A 21156-nucleotide genomic window follows, 5' to 3' on the forward strand; every position below is an offset into this window, starting at 1 on the left:
ATGTCATAACAAAAATTCCTTCCGCCATTGCAAGAAGGGTTAGCCCAACCCAAACTTGTAAAAGTTCAGTTTGGGCCTATTTGTACACAGCCCAAAATGGACACCATCAGGTCCAGCAATTGCCTTTTATTGCGAGCAAAAGTGATGGGCAAATTGGTTTGTAGGCGTGGGCCTGGACGGGCCAGGCTACAAACCTGGTCCGAGAAAAGCTTCAGGATTAATTTTCAATTCAGGCCCAGCCCATGGACAATAAAAGGTTGCCCTAGCCCATATTTTACTGGGCGGGGCTTATACTTGAGGTTTGAGGTTTGAAAAAATTTAAAAGGAAAAACCAGACGGGGTTTTTTCGTCATTTAAGTCCAGCTTGGTTCTTGCCATTTTCATGGATGGGAGAAACCCCACGTAAACGTCCTCTGCCTAAACCTTCTCATTCGGACGCAACAGCCAATCAGCCATATCTGATTCAACATTGCAAACACAATACACCAGCATATCAGAAAACCACATCAATCGTAATCACAACAGTTGCAGAGGTAATTTATGTAAAGTAGGGCTCAGCCGGCTATGAATTCCGATTTCTCTAAACACCTTGGCAGGCTAGTGAACGGCATCTCCCTCATTGCCAAGGAGATCGCAAAACGATCTGAAACTCTTGAAAACGCCAGGAAAGGTGATTTTGAAACCCTAATCACGTCCTCCTTGAAGAAAGCCGTAGTTTCGGCCACCGACTTGTCGGGCCTCACCAGGGGCAAGGTCCGGGAGTTCTCCAGCCCCAAGCCCAAAGAATCCGTTGTTTATTTCGGCCATTCTGCTGGCGCGGCAGAGCCCAGGCCTGTTCAAGAACAGTCAATTAGTTATAATGAAGTTATTAACGGTAATAATGTCGTTATGGAAGAGAAAGTCGTTGATTCTCCTCAGATTTCGACTTATGAAATTGGTGATTTGGCGAGCGATGGTGGGGTGGAGGAACGTGAATCTCAAAATTTGGAGACTACGAGCAGTGCGGGTGGTGGACAGCTGGCCGCCGCACCTGTGAAGAGGCGGAAGCCCAGGGAGAGGAAAGTTCCTACAACGCCATTTACTAGGGCACTTGGGTGAGTATTTATACTTCATAGTGTTTTTGGCTGGCTAACTTCGTGTAAGTTTCCCAATGCTTCTTGCTAGCTATATTTTATCATTGCTGAGATTGTCCTGTGCTATTTGGAATGAAATTTGTTCTGAAACCTCTTCTTAGTAATTTTATTCTTTACGAAACTAGCTTAAAGACTCTATTATTGTTGCAGTAGAATTTCTGCATGCATCTTCAGGAAAATATTTGTGCAAAATATTCAATAGTTTTTAACATGTATTTCAATGCAGGGTTCTGGCATCTATTGCGTTGGTCTTGGGCTAAAATTTAATCTTGCAATCAATAATGTGGGTGTCTTTTGATTCTACTCTATTCTTTGTTTTCGGTGTTGGATGTTTTCTTCTTATTTCTTGAATTAGCAGCCTGGTTTCGTTTGTACTTCTTATTTCGATTGCTGCTCTAAGGTACCCACGCACTATCATAATATCATTAATCAACTCATGCATGAAAACTACCGATGCAGTCAGGGTATGTTCAACCTTGGGTCCTGGATTTTTGTGGCTTGTGTTCGTTGTTGTTTAGGAGTTGATCTTATGCTAATTAAGGAATTAGTCATGTCAGAACTTGGTAATTGCGATATATCTGTTGATACATGTTCTTTACTACACAATATTAGCGGGGACTATTCACTTTCCCTTGTGTTTCTTATTCTATAAGAATAATATATAATGCCATTCTTAATTGATATAGGAAATTGAACTATGTAATGCATTATTGGTTTTACAACAGCTGAATGTTTCTACTATTGTGTGACTTCATTCATTGAGTTTTCTTGTCCATCCCTAACTAGAACCCCATATTTAAAGGTTTGCTGGTCTAGGAGCTGGTCTTGCTTGGGGAACAATTCAAGAATCTGCCAAGAGGCTTATGTGGGGTACACCACAATCACAGGACAAGCAATCTGCTCTTTCTCCATTTTTGTCTGATCAAAATGCCGAACGATTGGCTCTTGCACTATGCAGAATGCGTGGAGCAGCACTCAAAATAGGGCAAATGTTGAGCATACAAGATGAATCTCTTGTTCCTGCTCCGGTATGAGCTTTTTTGTTACATATCAGAATGTTGTTTTATGGGTTGTATAATGCTGGGAGGTTAACATTCAAAAGAAAGGGCATACGGTATTAGTCATCGATGATCATGCCGTCAGGCTTCTCTAACTATTGATAATTAGTTTGAAAATATGAGCTTAGAGTTGACAAAGGTCTTAAATCCTGCACTGCAAATTTTCTGTGAAGATGTTAGATGCATAGGGTAGAGGGCAGACTGTCAAAAAAAATTTTTGCGCAAAATAGGATATTGGATACCAGCAGATTTTTTTATTTGAATTTCCAAAATTAATAACGGTTGGTAATAAATTAGGCCTAAGACGTCATCTTGCTTAATGCAGAGAAATAGTGTCTTTTTCTTCATTTGGAAGCCATAAACCCTGTTGGTCACTATTACCTGCAGGTGCTGTACATGTCAAGGACTGCTTGGCCATTCCAAAGTTAGGGAGGTCTTTGAACTGAGGATGACACCCACTATTTGCATTTGTTTGCCAGTGATATTTTGTGATTTAACTTTAATATTAATTTTCTTGTGCTTTCTTTCTTGTCATCTTTCATTTCCATAGATCTTGGCTGCACTGGATATTGTCCGCCAAGGTGCAGATGTGATGCCAAGGAGCCAGCTTAATCAAGTTTTGGATGCTGAATTAGGTCGTGACTGGTCCTCCAAGTTGAGTAGTTTTGATTATGAACCAATGGCTGCTGCAAGTATTGGCCAGGTGATGCTACATAGCTATATTTTTCTAGTTTCTAGCCAACATTTGCTTCTCACTTTTTGGTTTCTGCTTCAGTTGGCAACCGAACATACTAGGTTTGGCCATTTATGCGGACCATTGTGTTCAGTACTGATTTAATATTGTCCAGAGAAGTAATTGTGTGAAGTTTTGGCTATATGTTGCATATGAAGTTATCCTCAACCAGAATTTTGTGTTTGTTTTTCACTCACTCTCTCTTTCTTATGCGCACGAACACACTGTTCTATTTTTTGCTTTCATAGTTTTCTTTTAGATTTTGGTTTTTGACTTAAGTAATTCTCCTAAAACCACGGCTTGTGCAGTATTTCTAAACAAAATTTTAAGCATTTTAATGATCTAATTACCTCAGAGTAGATTTTATTCTCTAGGTTCTTGTTCTCTATATCTTTCAGGCCATTACTTATCTTGGAGTTATATATTTTTGTACCATCTAGGTTCACCGAGCTGTTACGAAAGATGGCATGGAAGTTGCTATGAAAATTCAGTACCCTGGTGTTGCAGATAGCATAGAAAGTGACATTGAGAATGTGAAACTTCTATTAGATTATACAAATTTAATTCCAGAAGGACTTTATCTTGACAAAGCTATGAAGGTATGTAGTTCTCAAATTCATGGATGATTGGATGTATGTGATGATTATGTTTGAACAGTTGTCTGTAGAATGATTATCTAACCAACATATAGATTGGACTATTCCCAACCTTTCTGATTACCCCAGCATTCAAATGATAGTATATCTTTTCATCATATTCACGATAGGGACGCAGAAATTTCTCTGGTGCCCAAACACTTCTTATTGCTTCATTTTTCCTTTCTCTCATCTCATATAATTGGCGTTACAAAATAGAGTCTAAGTGTGTGATGGTTCGTTGAACATCTGATTAAGTTTTTGGATCTATATTGTTCTTATTTTTTGGCTACGTGAATTTATACTGTTTAAAATATTGGTGTAGACTCTTCCATTTTATATTGATTATTGCTTCCACATTATTGGAATTTGGATCCATTATCTACTTTAGCTATGAAACAAAGAATTTTATGTCCTTATACTCCGCCCATCTTATTTACAGTTCCAAAGTTCCTTCTTTGGTACACAGAATTTCCACCCATTTCTAAGTGTAAATCACAAAATCAATTAACTTTTTGGAATGCCCTTTATTTAAATTATTGGTAATTGTACATTGGTTTCTATACTAAAAGTCCGATCTGAAATTTATGGGTTGTGTATGGAACTTGTATTTTATTTACTGCGTTCTTGGTACAAATGCATAAATGATGAATTTGCTTAAGGAAATGGTTTATCAAAGTGGACAATAGAAATGGAACAGTAGGAATTTCATAAATTGCATGATCATATTATTTGTGGAATTTAGGTGGCAAAAGAAGAATTATCTCGTGAGTGTAACTATGAGTTGGAGGCAGCCAATCAGAAGCGGTTCCATAATCTGTTATCTGATACAGAAGGTTTCTATGTTCCGATTGTTGTGGTTGAAATTGCAAGCAAAAGAGTATTAACCACAGAACTTGTTTCTGGTAACTACATTATGCTCTTTGGTTACTCTTCTTAAAACACAGGGTTTGAATTAACTGTTTCTGTTTGGTGTCAATAACTTTGGACAAAACCTTTAATATTTTAGACAGTTTCTTGCGATAGGAATTTTCTTTTCAATGTGTGCTGAGAGCTATGTTGATTGAAATGCATGGACAAATGGTGCTTAAGTTACTTTTGTTTTGATACTTGGCTATGTTTTGCCTTTTCCTTTCCACTCACTGATGTAAATTCAAAAGTGCAGCATGTCACGGCTATCAAACTTCTGGTATAAAAGCCTGCCTTATTGTTGCATCGTGTGGCTGTCATTACGTGAAATAGTTGGTGAAGCTCCTCCCGATAGAGTAATTTGTGAGAAAAATGAGCATTATTTAGGTTCAGCTTAAATATAAATTAAATGCTAATAAATATACATGGCCCTTCTGCTAGAGTTGTCTCACTTCTTGGTGGCTACTACCTTTTCTTAGGTAATAAGTATTCATGGAATCAAATCCAAAGTGTTTTGAGATTAAGGCTTCAACGATAGTAATGATGGAGAAAAGGAAATTTCTGTCTCTCTCAAACTTAGGATAATTGTCTTCCTTTTCTTCCTTCTTCTCTTTCCAAATTTATAAAACATGTATTTTCTTCTGGGTACAATATTATGATGCATATTCGAATATTCTGATGCCATACTATCAGTTTTTGCCATCCATGAATTTTATAGGGTTTCTTTTTATTTAAGTTGAAACTCTCACTTGCTACAGGAATTCCAATTGATCAAGTGGCAATACTAAACCAAGACACTCGTAATTATGTTGGCAAGAAGTTGCTCCAGCTCACATTGATGGAGCTGTTCGTCTTCCGCTTTATGCAGGCATGTGTGCTCTTTTTACCTTAATTATTTTTACTATAATTTATTTGATTCTTGCCTTTCCCCTCCTTACTACTTTTCCAATTTCTATCCTAACTTTCCTTGAGCTTAGCAGATGTTGCTTCCATGTTAGTCCATTTTGAGAGTGGTTGATTATTTTATGTCTGGCGAGTGCTCTATCTGTTACTATAATTTTTGTAATTGTTACTTGCGTAAATAAGAAAATTTCTGAAAATTGTGATCAGAGTGTATGGAATTATTTCAGACAGCAATAGCAGAATTATATGTCGTTTGACATAGAAGATTATACCACTTTTTGAACAAATAGAATACTAAAGTATTTAGACACTGTAAATAAAAACGCAGTTGTAATTCCTTTAAACCTTTATTCTATGGTTGGTTGTTTGTTAATCTTCTATAAATATGGCAACAAAGAGTTCGATGTTCAAACTCGCGCTTTCTTGTCCTACTTAGCATCACTTCAAACGTTGTTAAGGCTTTACAGCCTATCTGGAAGGAAATTATTATAATCCTGGAGATTAAAAAAATACAAATGAAAGGGTAAGGGGAGCCCAGATATGCTGCCAAATGCCTTCACCATTGCGAATTTGCGATACCAAGAACAGCTGCTTCCATTGTTTATATTCTTAAGCTCTTCGCTGTGTCAACTTTGTCACTGGAAGCTAGTGGTTTGACCTTGAAAACCAAAGTCATTAGGAAAGTAGGGTGCTACATAATGATGACTGGTGAAAAGCTTTAGATGTTGAAATATGAGAGCTAGTGGTTTGACAGAGACACCTGAAGTCATTAATGGAAAGTAGGGTTCTACAGAATGATGGCAAGGGAAAAGCGTTAAATTTTTAAAATGAGACTTAATCAGCCCTGTGAGGTTAGTCTTCGGGTTTCAGCTCAATAATTTGTGGGAAACCAAGTTTCTTGCCCTAATTGATGTGCAACTCCCTTGTAGGGTTGCTTTAGATTAGTAGATCCAGGTACATGTATGTGGCCAAGTGGCTACCTTTTCATGATTAGGTTGAATTCTGATGTATCTAATTTGACCATTTTCTGGAGTAAGATCTGGATCCTGGCTGCTTCAAAGTTGGTCCAAGGAGCAGCGGTTGAAATTTGCTGGCTCTATTCTGTGCAAACTTTTTCATCAACGATTTATGAAGTAATAAACTGCTTTGGGATATTCACAGTGAGAATAAAATGACTAAAACAGAGAGATCCTCAGTTGGTTTCTTCTAGGATTTCGTCCTTCAGTATTTTTTTCCCAATTTTTTGGTTCCACTATTCCAGCTACTCTGATACTTTCTATGGTCTCATCTTTCTTTTGCTTGTGTTATGTTTCTTGTGGTGCAGACTGATCCAAATTGGAGCAACTTTTTATATGATGAGACCAAAAAAATAATGAATCTCATCGACTTTGGAGCTGCTCGGGATTACCCTAAAAAATTTGTCGATGACTATTTGAGAATGGTAAAATCTCTTTATTATGTGCCTGAGTATTTAATTTAGTCCGTTTGAATTGCATGATTTATTACATGGATCACGAATGCTGATATGGTCCCTGGGTTTCATCATGGGCTTCTTCCCCACTAGCTGGTGTGGCTGAAGTTTTGCTTCAGTTCATTTAATGTTAGGCTTGGAGTTAAATAATCTCAAACCCTTATTGACTGTTGCATTACAACAAAAAAAAAGGACCCATTTGTGAAAGGGCAACGTGGGTTTAATCTTGGCATGCTTATGCTGGTATGCTTTAAGGTTATCCTTGGTGCAAGATGCCCAACCCAATGATCTTGATTCTTGAACTAATAATTTCATGAGCTGTTTGAATTGTTAATTATTGTGTTGCCTTAGTTGTGACAAGTGAGTACATTTTGCCGTATTATGCTTAGGTTGTTGCATGTGCAAATGGAGATAGAGATGGAGTGATTGAAATGTCAAAGAGACTTGGGTTTATGACAGGAATGGAATCAGAGATTATGATAGATGCTCATGTTCAGGCTGGTTTTATTGTGGGTTTGCCATTTTCTAAGCCTGGTCCATTTGACTTCCACTCCGCCAATATTACTCAAAGCATCACAAACCTGGGGGCTACCATGCTGAGGCACAGGCTCACACCACCACCAGATGAGGTCTACAGTCTTCATCGTAAACTTTCAGGTGCTTTCTTGGCTTGCATTAAGCTTCGAGCCGTTGTGCCATGTAGGGAATTGTTATTTGAGGTGTATGATCACCATCATTTTGGTGAAGATGGTAACGATCTCTTGTCAAGTGCCATGACTTCTCAATAGGTTCATGATTTTCCTCAAATTTTCTATTTGTTTTAATATTATTGGGATGGAATGTGCAGCTGGAGTAGTATCAGCTGGGGTGTCCGTGTAGAAAATTAAGGTAAAATTAAACCATTGCGGGGATTACAATTCATTTCTTTCCTAGAGCCCAATTGGTGAAATAAGAATTAGAAATTTTGTGATAGCACAAGGCTGTAATTTTGAATAAGGTAGATTTAGCTGGGATACCCAATCTTCTCCTTTTCAGTTTGTAATATCAAGCTTCTATTCTTCTGAGATTTACTTGGGTGGTTTGTTTCATGTTGCATCCTGATATTCCATTGAGTTTTTGTCTCTGACTAGAAAATAAGTTGCAAGATTCGGTGCATTTGTGGCTATTAATGGAAAAGTAACGAATTTCATTATGAGCTTTTATCCCAAAATTTTGGGGTCGATTACATGAGTTTATGAGAAAATCAACAGAAATTCGTTGTGTATTTGTTTCCGTCATTTATTTCTATTTAAAATTATATTTTTACCAACTTCTATTGAATTTATATAATTTTTTATTACTTTAAACTATGTTTTTTTGAGGTCTAACTCTTTGCTTCTTATGCTTTTTTATACAAATTTTTTCGATTCTTCTGCACCCCAACACTGCTATTTTTACATGTACCATCTTAACCGGTTATCTTATATTCCTATCTTAGATATAATAACGTCATTTCTTATTATATATTTCTTCATGTGGCTACACTTTCAACTAAATATTTGCATTTTTGTTTCATCCATCTGTTTTGGACATACTGTCTCTATATAACTGACACTCGGAATCATATATTATCGCGGGTCTATAACCGACTTATAACCGACTGATAGAATTATACTTGATGCAATGAATTTCATATCTTATAAATATTGCTTCTCTTAATTGGTCTGTCTTCATGCATTGTTCACCTTGTTTCAATGCTACTATGTTACATTTTTCTTTCGTGCGACCATATTTGTCGCTCCAAATGAGTATCATTGTGGATGTTTTAACCGGAATGGTAATTTCTAAATTATCGTTGTTTCGCAATTATAAATTCATGCGGTTTCCACTTATTACTGCTGGTATTCGATCTTTCCACAATGATTTGCAACATAGAAACCTCAGAATCTTGTAATTATTTAATATATTTGTGTGGGTAAAAGAATGAATCAATTATGATGACCGACTTGGAAGTTGGAATTGTCTCCCATCCCCATGAAAGGAAGATTGAAAGGTAAAATTCCTTGGCATTGGCATTTATAGGTCCAAACCCCACATTGCAATTTCTTGACAAATTCACACCAATCATTACCGTTCAATCTCAAAATCAAAACTTGTAACCAGATCATCGAAGTGATTCATCAAACCTTGCTACCATCACCCCCTAAAATCTTGGATTAAAAAAGGTGTTTTAAAGGGAATCTAATTGACCCAAGAAAAAGAGAGAGACCCGGCTTTGGGTTTCACGGAAAGAACACCGATTTATCATATAACTTTGTAAAGGACACAAACGGTCTTGCACTCTGATGATTCATGATTGTCTTGTAGTGTTTTTGTCCTTTAATGAATATTCTTGTTCCCTTTTGCACTTCGGGCGGTTCTGAGAATTTTTTATAAACTTGAAAACTGAATTGACAATAACATTTGAAAATCGAGGCAGAATGAGGCGACAAGTGGTGGTGGTGCCGGTGGTTTTGTGGAGTATGTGGTTTTGTGGAGTTGGGTTTTGTTTAAGCCGGCGTCAGGATGCGGCCTGGCCTTCTTCCTCACCTGCTCAATCTCTCATGGTCCCACTCACTCTCATTCATGGGGCTGATTCTAAAGGAGCCGGTACTCTCTCTCTATTAAATTTCCTTTTGTGAAAATCAGTTTCATCTTCTTGTTAAAAGTTTCGATTATCAAAATTGTTAACATAAAAACTATCATTTATGGAGATCAAGTGTATTGAACTTCAAGATCTCGAAAAATAGATTATCGATAACTAAAGGAAATAACTTTATGATAATTTGAAGAGGGCTTTTATTATTATTGTTGTTGTTGTTATTATGCCTTGTTAGAATCGTTGAAAATTAGAAATGTGGATTCTAAGCTGTATGGTTCATCTCCTGTAATGCCACAGTTTGTTTGGATGGAACATTGCCTGGTTACCACTTGGATCCCGGGTCTGGATCGGGCACAAACAGCTGGCTCATTCAGTTGGAGGTAAAGGGTATTTGATGTGGTCTTCAAGTAAACTTTTTTCTTTGTATCATAACCTTAAAATTGAATTTTTGAAGTTGAATCCACTCTTCATACTAAGAAATGGCTAATAAATTTAATGGACAGTGGTCTAGCTGCTATATTATGGCATACTTGGGCTTTCTGTTGTTTCTTGTGATTTGTTGCTCAGGCAACTCTGATTTCGTTTTGTTGTGTGTCTTAATGCAGGGAGGGGGTTGGTGTAATGACATAAAAAGCTGTATCTTTCGGAAAACCACTCGTCATGGATCATCAACATATATGGAAAAGCTACTAAATTTCACTGGAATATTGAGCAACAAACCAGAAGAAAATCCTGGTTTTCTCTCTGCTGCAAACTTATTCATATAATCTGTCTATATCAAATGGATTTTCTGATTTCATCTGCAGTTTACTGGCATATATGATATGGGGATATTAGTATAGTTGAGTATTTATCTTCTGGGGCTTCTTATGCTTGCAGATTTCTTCAACTGGAACAGAGTTGAACTACGCTACTGCGATGGGGCATCTTTTGCTGGGAATGGCGAGGATAAGGTTGATACTGCTGTCTTCCATTGCTGATTTATTCAATGTCACACAAGTTTTCAAATGATTTTCTTGTAAACAAAATTGTCGGTATGGCTAAATCACTAATTGAACAAAACCTTATGGCCTTGCAAGTTGCAACTATCCCAATTTCACATTTAATGTGACAGTTTTAATCTAATTGATGGGGTTTGTCTATTTGACTGATAATGCATCATTCGTACCTGATCCTTAGCATTCGTACATTTTAGACAAATACCTTTCGGACAAATCAAATTCTATTGCTCTAAACTGAGAGTCTGAGACAGGAAGGAAATATAGATATTAATTCAGGAGGCGGATAGGATTATTTTCCTTTCTCTTTGGTTGAGTATGTTCTTTGCATCTTTTCTACTCATGGTTATAGGAATTCGCTTGATGCTTGAACTAATTTTTCTTACAGGCTGCACAACTTCATTTTCGAGGACAGCGCATCTGGTTAGTTGCCATGGAAGCTTTAATGGCCATGGGAATGCGAAATGCTCAGCAGGTTTCAAATTCAGTGACTACATTATTACTGGTATAAATATTGTGTTACTTTAGCTATATAATTCCAGAATATATTTCAGGCGCTGCTTTCTGGTTGCTCTGCTGGAGGTCTAGCATCCATACTACACTGTGATGAATTCCGGGACTTATTTCCACAATCTACCAAAGTAAAATGTTTAAGCGATGCTGGAATGTTCCTTGATGCGTAAGCACTTATTATTTATTGTCTCTTCTATGAATTTATGAAGCATTAGTACATCGAAGAGATCGGACATTCATTAATTCTTTGCTTATGCAGAATCGATGTCTCTGGTGGACACACCCTAAGAAACATTTATGGAGGTGTGGTTACCTTGCAGGTAGTACTTTGATTTCCATGGTAATGGTAATTGTACTCCATCCTAGAATGCTAGTTTCTACCCTCCTTGTCTTGTTATGGTGGGAGCTGGACACATTAGCCTCCCTATATAACCTGTCACCTGAAGCAAATGCTTGCAAATGAAGGAAATACTCAATCCGTCTGCCTGAATTATGTTATTCAATATCTTAGGAATAGGTCTCTTTTAACTTATGGTACTGGTGTCTTTGAACAAAGGAGTTTCAATTCTTCAAACACTGAGTGACATATATGTCCTTTGAAGGATCACTATTATATTCATGTTTATGGATCTGATTAATTTTCAGCTGCTGTTTGACAGATATATTTCTGTGGATTTTAGGGAGTGCAGAAGAATCTGCCAAGCACTTGTACCAACCACCTAGATCCAACTTCAGTAATCGTCGCTTTCTCTTGCTCCCTCTCTCTCTCTCTCTCGTCTTGGAAGTCTGGATACTTTATGACTATTAATTAGCAGATGATGATTCAGCATTTTTGTCTTTCAGTGCTTCTTCCCTCAGAATCTGGTTGCAGATGTTACGACACCCCTGTTTCTTCTTAATTCAGCCTATGATCTATGGCAGGTAATTGAGTTAAATCATTATTTTTTTCCCTTTCTTATAAGTCTTCTTCCATCAATCACCCCTTGAGAGGCAAAGAATTGTTATAATTCTTTAATACTTCACACAACGGTTCTGTTTTTCTGGCCCGACAAGATTTTATTTTATAGCCTACATCAACGTCACTTGTCTTCTTTTACCAATTGATCCAAAGCCCAAAAGCAAGTGGTGCTACAAATCATGGCTGCATAGAACCTATAAAGGCCAGAGTAGCATTGGTATTCTGGAGATGTTCTGTTCGTCGGCCCAATTGAAATATCAGTTTCTCATTAGCACATGGTAGTTTGTGACATGGACAACTCCCTAAATTCTGAACTGCTTTAGTGATGCTTCTGTATTTGTTTTCTTCAGGTAAGAAATAGTTTAGCTCCAAAATCAGCTGATCCTCTTGGATATTGGGAAAAATGCAGAGAAAATCATACACAATGCAATTCATCGCAGATGCAGTTTCTACAAGGTTATATTTAATTTTAGCTTTTCTTCTGCATCAGTTTCCATTTTTACTAAAAATGAAGGGTGTATGAATGTACATTATTTTCTCATTATTCCCTGTAACACAGATTTTAGGAATCAAATGCTGGATGCTATAAAAGTTTTCTCAACATCCAATCAAAATGGTGAGTTCATAAATTCGTGTTTTGCGCATTGCCATTCTGAGATGCAAGAAACTTGGTTTGCTGGTGATTCTCCTCGCATTGGTACAAAGGTATGAATGTACTGTCAATTCATGCAACAACATTTCATAGTAACCAGTTACACAGATATGTATTGTGATTTATTCATATGTTATTCATATGAGAGGGTGTAGTGTGAAATCATGATCAAGGGAGAAGCATGAAATCCTGATACCAAGTTCTGAAGCAGCATGAGATTTTTCGTTTTGTCGTGGTGAATTATCAACTCCATGATATTGAATCTCATGTGTTCATTTTGCATACGGTTGATCAATAAGCATACCGTATGTGGTATGTATTCTATAATTTAGCGGGAGGATATGAATGTGAAAATGTCGGAAGATTTTTACAAAGTTGCAAATAGATCATTTGGGAGCAACGTAATTGGATTTTCCTTGCAGCCATATGGCATCTCCTCTTTTGCATATGGAAATTGGATGGTGAATTCACGGTTCAATCTGAGTTACTTGAGTAACTTGCAAGTCCAAGGAAGAAAGGTGTAGAGGGTTCATTTTTATGTGTAACTTCTTGCTGAAAACTCGAATTCTAGGTTTGATTGGAACATGAATCGACATCTCCTAAATTCTTTAACATAAACGTTTTATATTTTTGCGATATGCATCACTGCATCACTGTGTGGTTTATATAACACAGGCATGCCACACACTGGGGCATAGCTCTTAAATTGCATTTGAGTTACAAATATATTACTCAACTAATATGCAGAGGGTCGCGGAAGCTGTTGGAGATTGGTATTTTGAGCGAGAAGAAGTTAAAGACATTGACGGTCCTTACCCGAGTGACGGAACATGCCACAATCTAGATTTCAAGTAAGTGAAATCATAACATTCATTTATGATGATAGTGCTTTGACATTCGGAAAAAAAAATAAAAAATTTACCATCATAATAAAGTCCTTCCGATTTTTATAAATGTTTGTCACAACTAGCATCCTCAGGGAGATGACAGAAGGTGACTTCTGGAAAAGGATTTTCTGCTCCTTGTGCTGTGTGACTAATGTTTTTCAGGAGAAATTTGTCTAGCATTGGTGATATAGAAGTAGGCTATATCTGAAACAATTACAGGCATATCGTTGTTCATCTTTTGTCGTTTATCGAATACAGCGAAATTGAATATCTTCTCTTTTTTTCAACTGTGAGAGACTGAATGTGGTCATCCTCTGCAGTGATAATACATCGAGCTCGAACACGAGCATCATTGTACCAGTATCCAGGTCCTCGACGACAAGTCTAAGTCTCTTCAGCATACTCATTTTCTTCTCGACGTCTTTGATACTCTGAATGTGCCATCCAGTCTTGATGCGGTCATTGACATGCATTATTCTTTGGAGAGATGTATCTATTTCAATTCAAAGTCCTTGTTAGTCAAGGAAGGAAGATAAGATATTCAACACTGAAATCATAAATTTCAAAAATTCTTTAGCTGCCATTATACCTTTCTTTGGGTTAATTTTCTTAACTTTTGTACACTCGGTGACCCCTGAAAGGGTTCGTAGTTTTTATAGTCGTCATAGGCTGGCAGAGATTCAACACTGAATTTTGAATCCCAGGAAGTCACCAACTAGATCATAAGAAGTATGAAACCAGGTTGTCCTCGCTACCTTATGTCCAATGTAGGCTCCTTAGAAAGTTCCGCGGCACGGCGTCAGCATGAAAATGAAAATGACTAAGATCCTTGGAGAGCAATTGGTATCTCAATTATTCCAACAGCTGTTGAGTTGGATCTTTATCATAATTGGCATATAACTTAGTATCATAACCCTGTGAAATACGTAGAGGAGTAAAGTGGGCCGGTCCGACACTGTGAATAGGACAGCCCAATGTCTTAGTCTTAGTGGGGGGACCGGCCCGTGAACCTCAAATCCCATAGCCCGGCATGTTAGGGCCCAAGCCTGTGAGGGCCGGAAATTCCAGCCCAATCTGTTAAGAGGTGTGGGTCGGGCCTAGCACGACACAATTGATGAGGTAAACGGACCGGGCCATTTTACACCTCTAGAAATGCCCAGAAAAAGAATTTTAAAAAAAGAATTTGTGAATTGCGGAACAGCTCCACTAAATTTGGGGGACCTGTGACTGTGACTGTGACTGTGACTGTGACTGGAGACGAAAGTAACACAAGTCTAAAACGCCATGAAACACGGGACTGGAAAAGTAGATCCATTCATTGACATTTTGAAGACGCGCATGGAATCTATGGTGGATGACAAATGCGCACGGTGACGACAAGGCGCCACCACGTGAGTCACGTGACACAGACAAAACAAAATGTCGATCATTATTTCACTCACTTAAGTCTTCAACCTCGAAATCCAGAGTATTATTCTTCTAAAAAAAAAAGAAAAGAAAAGAAATCCAGAGTATTATAATAGAATTAATATCAATCACATAAATTAATGAAGAAATCAAAATCTCTCTCCTTGATGAAAAAATGATTCGGGAGCCAAGTATTAATATTTGATTGATTCGTGGGTTTGGCGCTTTGCAACTTCGGGGTTCACGAAAAGGAACAATTCTTTAGCCTCAGAAAAGGCATAAAAAAACTACACAAGGGTCTGCTCTTCGACCCATTTGGAAGTTTTATTGTCAGAGCCAACTGGGTCCTCGTTGATTCTTTACTTGCATTTTTTATTTAATATCATTTCCCTTTTCTCTCATTTGCGCTTCTAAATTGTCTTTTTTGAACTTGAAAAATCACATTCCCAAGTCTTCAAATACTTGTGAAGAGTTCTGACTCCAAGTATTTATTTATTTATTGGCAGAGAATCAGAGAGAGAGGAGGGATTGAGACAGAATGAGGCGGCAGGTGGTGGTGGGGTGGTGGTGTTTGTGGTGTTGTGTTGTTGGGATTGGTCTGAGCACAAGTCTGGATACTGGGTTTGAGGCGGCGGCCTCATATTCCTCCACGCCTGACTCGGTCATGATCCCGCTCTCTCTCATTCATGGAGCTGATTCTAAAGGAGCTGGTACTCTTCTCTCTTATTGCAGTCCTTATTCTTGATTTTCCAAGTTGGTTCCTTTTTCTGGGAAAAATTAATTTGTTAAAGAACCAAGTGGGCGCAGTGCACTACAACCCTGATTTTTATTTTCAAAATTTTTTTAGTTGACTGTCTATTGATTTGAAAGCTTAATGTGGAATCTAAGTGGCAATTGTTTGTTTTATGTCTTTGAATGGTGCAGTTTGTTTGGATGGAACCCTGCCTGGTTATCACTTGGATCCTGGTTATGGATCTGGTGCAAACAGTTGGCTCATTCAGTTGGAGGTAGTCAGTTTGCTTCATATCTTCAACTATATATGTTCTTTAGTCTTCTGATACCAATGAAACATATATAGTTGGGCTTTTGTCTTTTCAGTTATTTGTTGTGGCAGTAAATTTGATTTGAATTTGATGTGTCTGAATGCAGGGAGGGGGTTGGTGCAATAACAGAAGAAGCTGCGTCTACAGAAAAACTACTCGCCGTGGATCATCGAAATATATGGAAAAGCAACTTAATTTCACTGGAATATTGAGCAACAAACAAGAAGAAAATCCTGGTTCTTTATCTGCTGCAAACTCAATTTTTTTATCCTGGCTTGTCCAATAACATTTTTAGTTTGCCTACTTATGTGTCGAAATTACAGTTGTTGAATATCCGCTGATGGGGTATTTTATGCTTTCCAGATTTCTTCAACTGGAACAGAATCAAACTACGTTACTGTGATGGGGCATCTTTTGCTGGCAATGGTCAGGACCAGGTTCAAAACAAATCTTTTGCATTTTTTTTAACTCATTGATTATTCATTTTTTAAAACATTTATGATATGAACAAGTTTTTTTTTTAAAGTTTTCTCATCAGCATTAGATTGATGAACTTCCATTGATCATAGTGTTTGGGTCTTAACAATAGAGAATAAGTAAACCAGAACACTTAAAAATGACCCGGAACGTCCGTCAAATCTTTCTGGCCTTGCAGCTATCACAAATTTGAAGTTTAAATTGACAGTTCCAAGGTAATTGATGGGTTTTGTCTGTACTTCGCAACTGATAATTCGTCATTTTCGCTAGATCCTTAGCAGTTGTAAGTTTGAGACAAACTTAATTTATTGAAAATTGAACTCCATTGCTCTAAACTAAGTGCAGATATTATTTGTAATTTTTAGCAGAATTCTGTTGATGCTAAAAATTAGTTTTCTTTCAGGCCTCACAGCTTTATTTCCGAGGACAACGCATCTGGTCAGTTGCCATGGAATACTTGATGGCCAAGGGAATGAAAAATGCAGACCAGGTTTAAGATTTAGCATTTGAATTTTCAATTATATTCAGCTTGCGTATCTTAAACACTAAAACCGGAAAATTATATCAGGCACTGCTTTCTGGATGCTCTGCTGGAGGTCTAGCATCTATACTACATTGTGATGAATTCCGGAACTTGTTTCCACAATCTACCAAAGTGAAATGTTTAAGCGATGCTGGAATGTTCCTTGATGCGTGAGAAATGTTTCTTTTATTTCAGTTTCCGTTATTTTTTAAAGTGCTTATAGAATGAAGGGATTAGAGATACATTTACTCTTTGCTCGTGCAGAGTTGATGTCTCTGGTGGACATACCCTTAGGGATATGTACAGTGGTGTAGTTAGCTTACAGGTAGTACTTCAATTTCTACAGTAATGACAATTGTATTCCGTTCATAGAATGTTCAGTTTCTAAATTCCCTCTTATTGTTGCCATGGGATCGCTCGAATACTTATCAGTTCACGGTTCTGAATACTTGTTAATCTGCTGTTAATGGATTCTTTTTCTATGGATTTTTAGGGAGTGCAAAAGAACCTGCCAAGAACTTGTACCGATCACCTAGATCCGACTTCAGTAATCATCTCTTCAATTCTCTTTCTCTCTGGTCGTGTTACTAGACGACTACAATTAATTAACAGATGATGATTCAGTCTCTCTTTCTTTCAGTGTTTCTTCCCTGAGAATCTGGTGGCAGACATCAAGACTCCGATGTTTCTTCTAAATGCAGCCTATGATGCATGGCAGGTAATTTAATTTACTGGGTTCTTTTCTTTTCTTATGAGTCTTTATGCCATCAGACAATGTACGAGAGCCAAGAATCGCGAACTAAGTACTCTGATTCGTCTATATATTCGCTTTCAGGTAACAAATAGTTTAGCTCCAAAATCCGCTGATCCCCAAGGATATTGGGAAAAATGCAGAGAAAATTACGCACAATGCAATTCATCGCAGATTCAGTTTCTACAAGGTGATATTTCTTTTACATCGTTCCCTTTCTCAATCAAGCTGTAAGTTGTTATAAATACACGTAAATTATGTTGTTCTCAAATCTTTGATTTACGACAGATTTTAGGAATGAAATGCTGGATAAGATAAAAGTCTTCTCAACGTCCAACCAAAATGGTTTGTTCATAAATTCGTGTTTTTCACATTGCTATTCCGAGAGACAAGATACATGGTTTGCCGATGATTCGCCAAAAATCGGAACAAAGGTAACCATCTTCTGTCAATCAATAGATGTGCACATCCAACTTATTCATGTATTGGGGTAATGCCATGGTTACAAGCACACACTTCACACCAGCCCCACGGTTCTTAAAAAGTTGCATTTGAGTTTCAACTGTGTTACATTATCTAATATGCAGAGGGCTGCGGAAGCTGTTGGAGATTGGTATTTTGATCGAGAAGAAGTTAAAGCCATCGACTGTCCTTACCCGTGCGACAAAACCTGCCATAATCTAGTTTTCAAGTGAGTCGATAAGTTGTCAACGATTTGTAATAGGGGCTTCCCCCATGACATTTTCTTGCACATTTGATCTATTAGTTGTCTCAGGAGAAAGTTCCTGTGCTCAATTATGAATAAAGAAAAGGGATACATGATCTATATTCGTGCCGGATTTTCCATGAAAAATACCCCGTAGATCGGAAGATCTAAGATGTGGTTAGATCTCTTACAAGGCATATAGTTCTTGACTTTTTTTTTGTTTATCCCCTGCAACAACTTTGAATATTTCTTCTTTGTTTCGACCGCGGGAGACTGAAACTACTTATCGTCCTTACGCAACGCTTATGCGCTGACTAATACAAGTCACGCATTCGTTCGCATGCAGCGCTTACACACTCATTGTTTCTCCGGCCAGGCTGGGGTGCGGTGTATGTGCAAGTGGAATACACGGAGTACAAAATTAGGGTTGAGGAGAATAGCCTCATAGAGAAGAGAGAAAGTACAGATAGGTCACTAAAAGATAAGGATGTATGTAATTAGGTCAGTGACCGAATTTTTTTTCAATTAGGTCACTAAATGTTCTAAATTTACACAAATAGATCACTCTCCGATCCAATAGAAGTATAATAGAAGTTATGAGTTGATAAAGGACTATGTTGCTTTAAAGGGTGGTCTAATGGTATAATGAAAATATATTTGAAGGAACAAAATGTTAGGCTACATTTGGTTAGATTTACAGTGTGTTTGGATTGAGGGATTTGGGGGAATAGAAGAAAAGGGAAATGAAGTTTCTTTCCAATTTCATTGTTTATATAGTTTATAAAAAATTAAGGGGAGGATTTGAAGAGAATTAGTGGGAAGATTTCATTAAATTTTTGTCAAAATACTCTCTCCCTAAAATGGGGTCATGGAATAGATGACTAATTAGTTATTTATAAGTCAAAAACTTATTTTACTCTTCTACGTAATACTTCAAGATAAAAATAAGAATAAATTAGTAAATTAAACTAATTTGTTTTCCTTTTTTTTTTATCTATCTAAACATGATAAAAGTATTCTTCCTTCCTTTCTTTTCCCTCCCTTCCCTTCTCTTTCATTCCCTTCAAATCCCTCAATCCAAACACACTCTTAAAGAATATGTATTTGGAGAGAGTGTAAAAGGAAGGAGGAGGACAAAAGATTCATGGACAATGAGGGATAATGTAACCAAAATTAATTAGAAGTTGCCAGCACTAGAACATTTTTTTTGAGATTGTTTATTGAGATTTGACCATTTCTTTGTCATCTTAATATCATGAAAACATTTTATTATTTATGACAGATTTCACTAACAGATTTATGCTGAAAAATCATTGCATGATAGGACTTCACTCAATTACCCGACCTAATCAAAGAATTTGAGGGAATAATGTGCCTAAAATAATGATAATGAAATCCTCTAGGTAGCTACTTATCTCAATTCAATGACGTAGTGTGATGAAAATTTACCATCATTTCCCACTATAACATGTAATCATCAAAGCTGAAGGGGGACAAATCCAGCAATACAAGGCTTTTACACACACTTATGATTAATTCAGTTCTCCAATTATAATTAATGCTGATCACTGACTAATTACTTCTAGATCATAATTAAAGTCAAATTGTCAAAAACTTACTTGATGTGGTAAATTAGAAAAAGAAATTGTTAATCAGTCGAGAGGTTTACGGTGTTCGGAGATGGTAAACCCTGTCCCATTTGAGAAGGAAGAGGCAGCATTATTAAAGCAGGTATGTGGTTGATTGAGGGTTTAGCAAGAAAATGTATATATATAGGACAAGTGCATGTGCTTATGTTACCTCTAAATGCACTGTATTGGGCCTATTAAGCAGGATGCATTAAGGGTCATTTTGAATAAGACCCCTTCCCTTAGTGCTTAAGGCCTCTCTTGATGTATAATCTTCACACTAACATGGGGTGCCTCCTACAAATCAAAAAAGTGGGTCATTGGTGTATGTGTTAATGTAAAGACTATAATGCAACATTGATCTAGCATAACCCAGTCGAGTGATTTATAAGTAAAATCAAGACATTTTCACTTCAATAATGCGTTTTTTGAGCCTAAGTACCATTGATGATGGCCCATGTACAACAAAGTATTCCAAACCTGATATATTCACAGTGAATCGGTAAATCTAAAGAAGACAATATTGGTAACTAGTGTCTTGTATGCTTAACTAATGGATTTTTTTCCTTTCTTTTCAATTACAAGAATGAAAATATTAATGAGGAACTTATCTATAGCACAATGTCTAATCCCATCATCCCAAATGGGTGATCTTTCTTATCAATTGGGGGGGTTGTCATCTCTACTAGAAAGAGGGGTTAGAAGATATGAAGTATGAGCTAGTTGGCTAGGCATGTTCTATCTCGTATTGTTCAAGACTTGGACACAAGGATTATGTCCCTCCACATTTCAAAGTTCAAACAACATGTTGATAAGTATTCACTAGCATAATATTTGGGCATACAATACAAATTTTTTTGGTAATCAAGAACGGCACCATACAATTCAAATCTGCCCTTTAAACATTCTATATGGGCCTAAACTCGGATCATCAGACTCGTATGCACAGAAGTTTCTCACCTTAATGATAGGATAAATTGGGACAAAGCCCAACACGTTGTCACAAGGGTATTGCTCACAGTGAGAATCGAACTTAGGATATCCCGAACCTATAAGATTTGACCCTAGAGAGAATGAGAGATTCACCAACTCGACTACCACTCATATGGTTGATACAATACAATTCACTAATATCCCATCAAACCCCATGA

The 21156-nt window shown here is 37.2% G+C and overlaps 3 protein-coding genes across 6 annotated transcripts; all 3 read left to right on the forward strand.

Moving 5' to 3' along the window:
* Positions 1 to 355: 355 nt before the first annotated feature.
* LOC119983156 (protein ABC transporter 1, mitochondrial-like) lies at positions 356 to 8034 on the forward strand. Its single transcript, XM_038826848.1, has 8 exons — positions 356 to 1094; positions 1936 to 2161; positions 2742 to 2894; positions 3365 to 3523; positions 4305 to 4464; positions 5227 to 5336; positions 6696 to 6812; positions 7232 to 8034. The coding sequence occupies exons 1-8, from the start codon at positions 565 to 567 to the stop codon at positions 7628 to 7630; spliced, it is 1854 nt and encodes a 617-aa protein (XP_038682776.1). The 5' UTR covers positions 356 to 564; the 3' UTR covers positions 7631 to 8034.
* Positions 8035 to 9152: 1118 nt separating this feature from the next.
* Positions 9153 to 14056, forward strand: LOC119982127 (pectin acetylesterase 6-like). The gene is made up of 13 exons (XM_038825334.1): positions 9153 to 9470; positions 9760 to 9842; positions 10068 to 10197; positions 10342 to 10415; positions 10849 to 10935; positions 11015 to 11139; positions 11233 to 11293; positions 11654 to 11707; positions 11817 to 11894; positions 12282 to 12387; positions 12491 to 12636; positions 13331 to 13434; positions 13791 to 14056. Exons 1-13 carry the CDS (start codon positions 9302 to 9304, stop codon positions 13903 to 13905), a joined length of 1332 nt encoding a protein of 443 aa, XP_038681262.1. The 5' UTR covers positions 9153 to 9301; the 3' UTR covers positions 13906 to 14056.
* A 945-nt stretch (positions 14057 to 15001) lies between these two features.
* LOC119981784 (pectin acetylesterase 6-like) lies at positions 15002 to 18567 on the forward strand. Of its 4 annotated transcripts, none has more exons than XM_038824915.1 (13): positions 15009 to 15221; positions 15384 to 15587; positions 15802 to 15884; positions 16027 to 16156; positions 16284 to 16357; positions 16801 to 16887; positions 16966 to 17090; positions 17185 to 17245; positions 17414 to 17467; positions 17561 to 17638; positions 17756 to 17861; positions 17960 to 18105; positions 18259 to 18537. In XM_038824915.1, exons 2-13 carry the CDS (start codon positions 15416 to 15418, stop codon positions 18364 to 18366), a joined length of 1224 nt encoding a protein of 407 aa, XP_038680843.1. In that variant the 5' UTR covers positions 15009 to 15221; positions 15384 to 15415; the 3' UTR covers positions 18367 to 18537. The 4 variants fall into 4 exon arrangements, with proteins under 4 accessions (XP_038680845.1, XP_038680843.1, XP_038680842.1 ...); XM_038824916.1 differs by having other exon boundaries at positions 15010 to 15174; XM_038824917.1 differs by having other exon boundaries at positions 15002 to 15587; positions 17960 to 18016; positions 18259 to 18567.
* Positions 18568 to 21156: the final 2589 nt, after the last annotated feature.

The sequence above is a fragment of the Tripterygium wilfordii genome, chromosome 17, assembly GCF_013401445.1.
Source record: "Tripterygium wilfordii isolate XIE 37 chromosome 17, ASM1340144v1, whole genome shotgun sequence".
NCBI lineage: Eukaryota > Viridiplantae > Streptophyta > Magnoliopsida > Celastrales > Celastraceae > Tripterygium > Tripterygium wilfordii.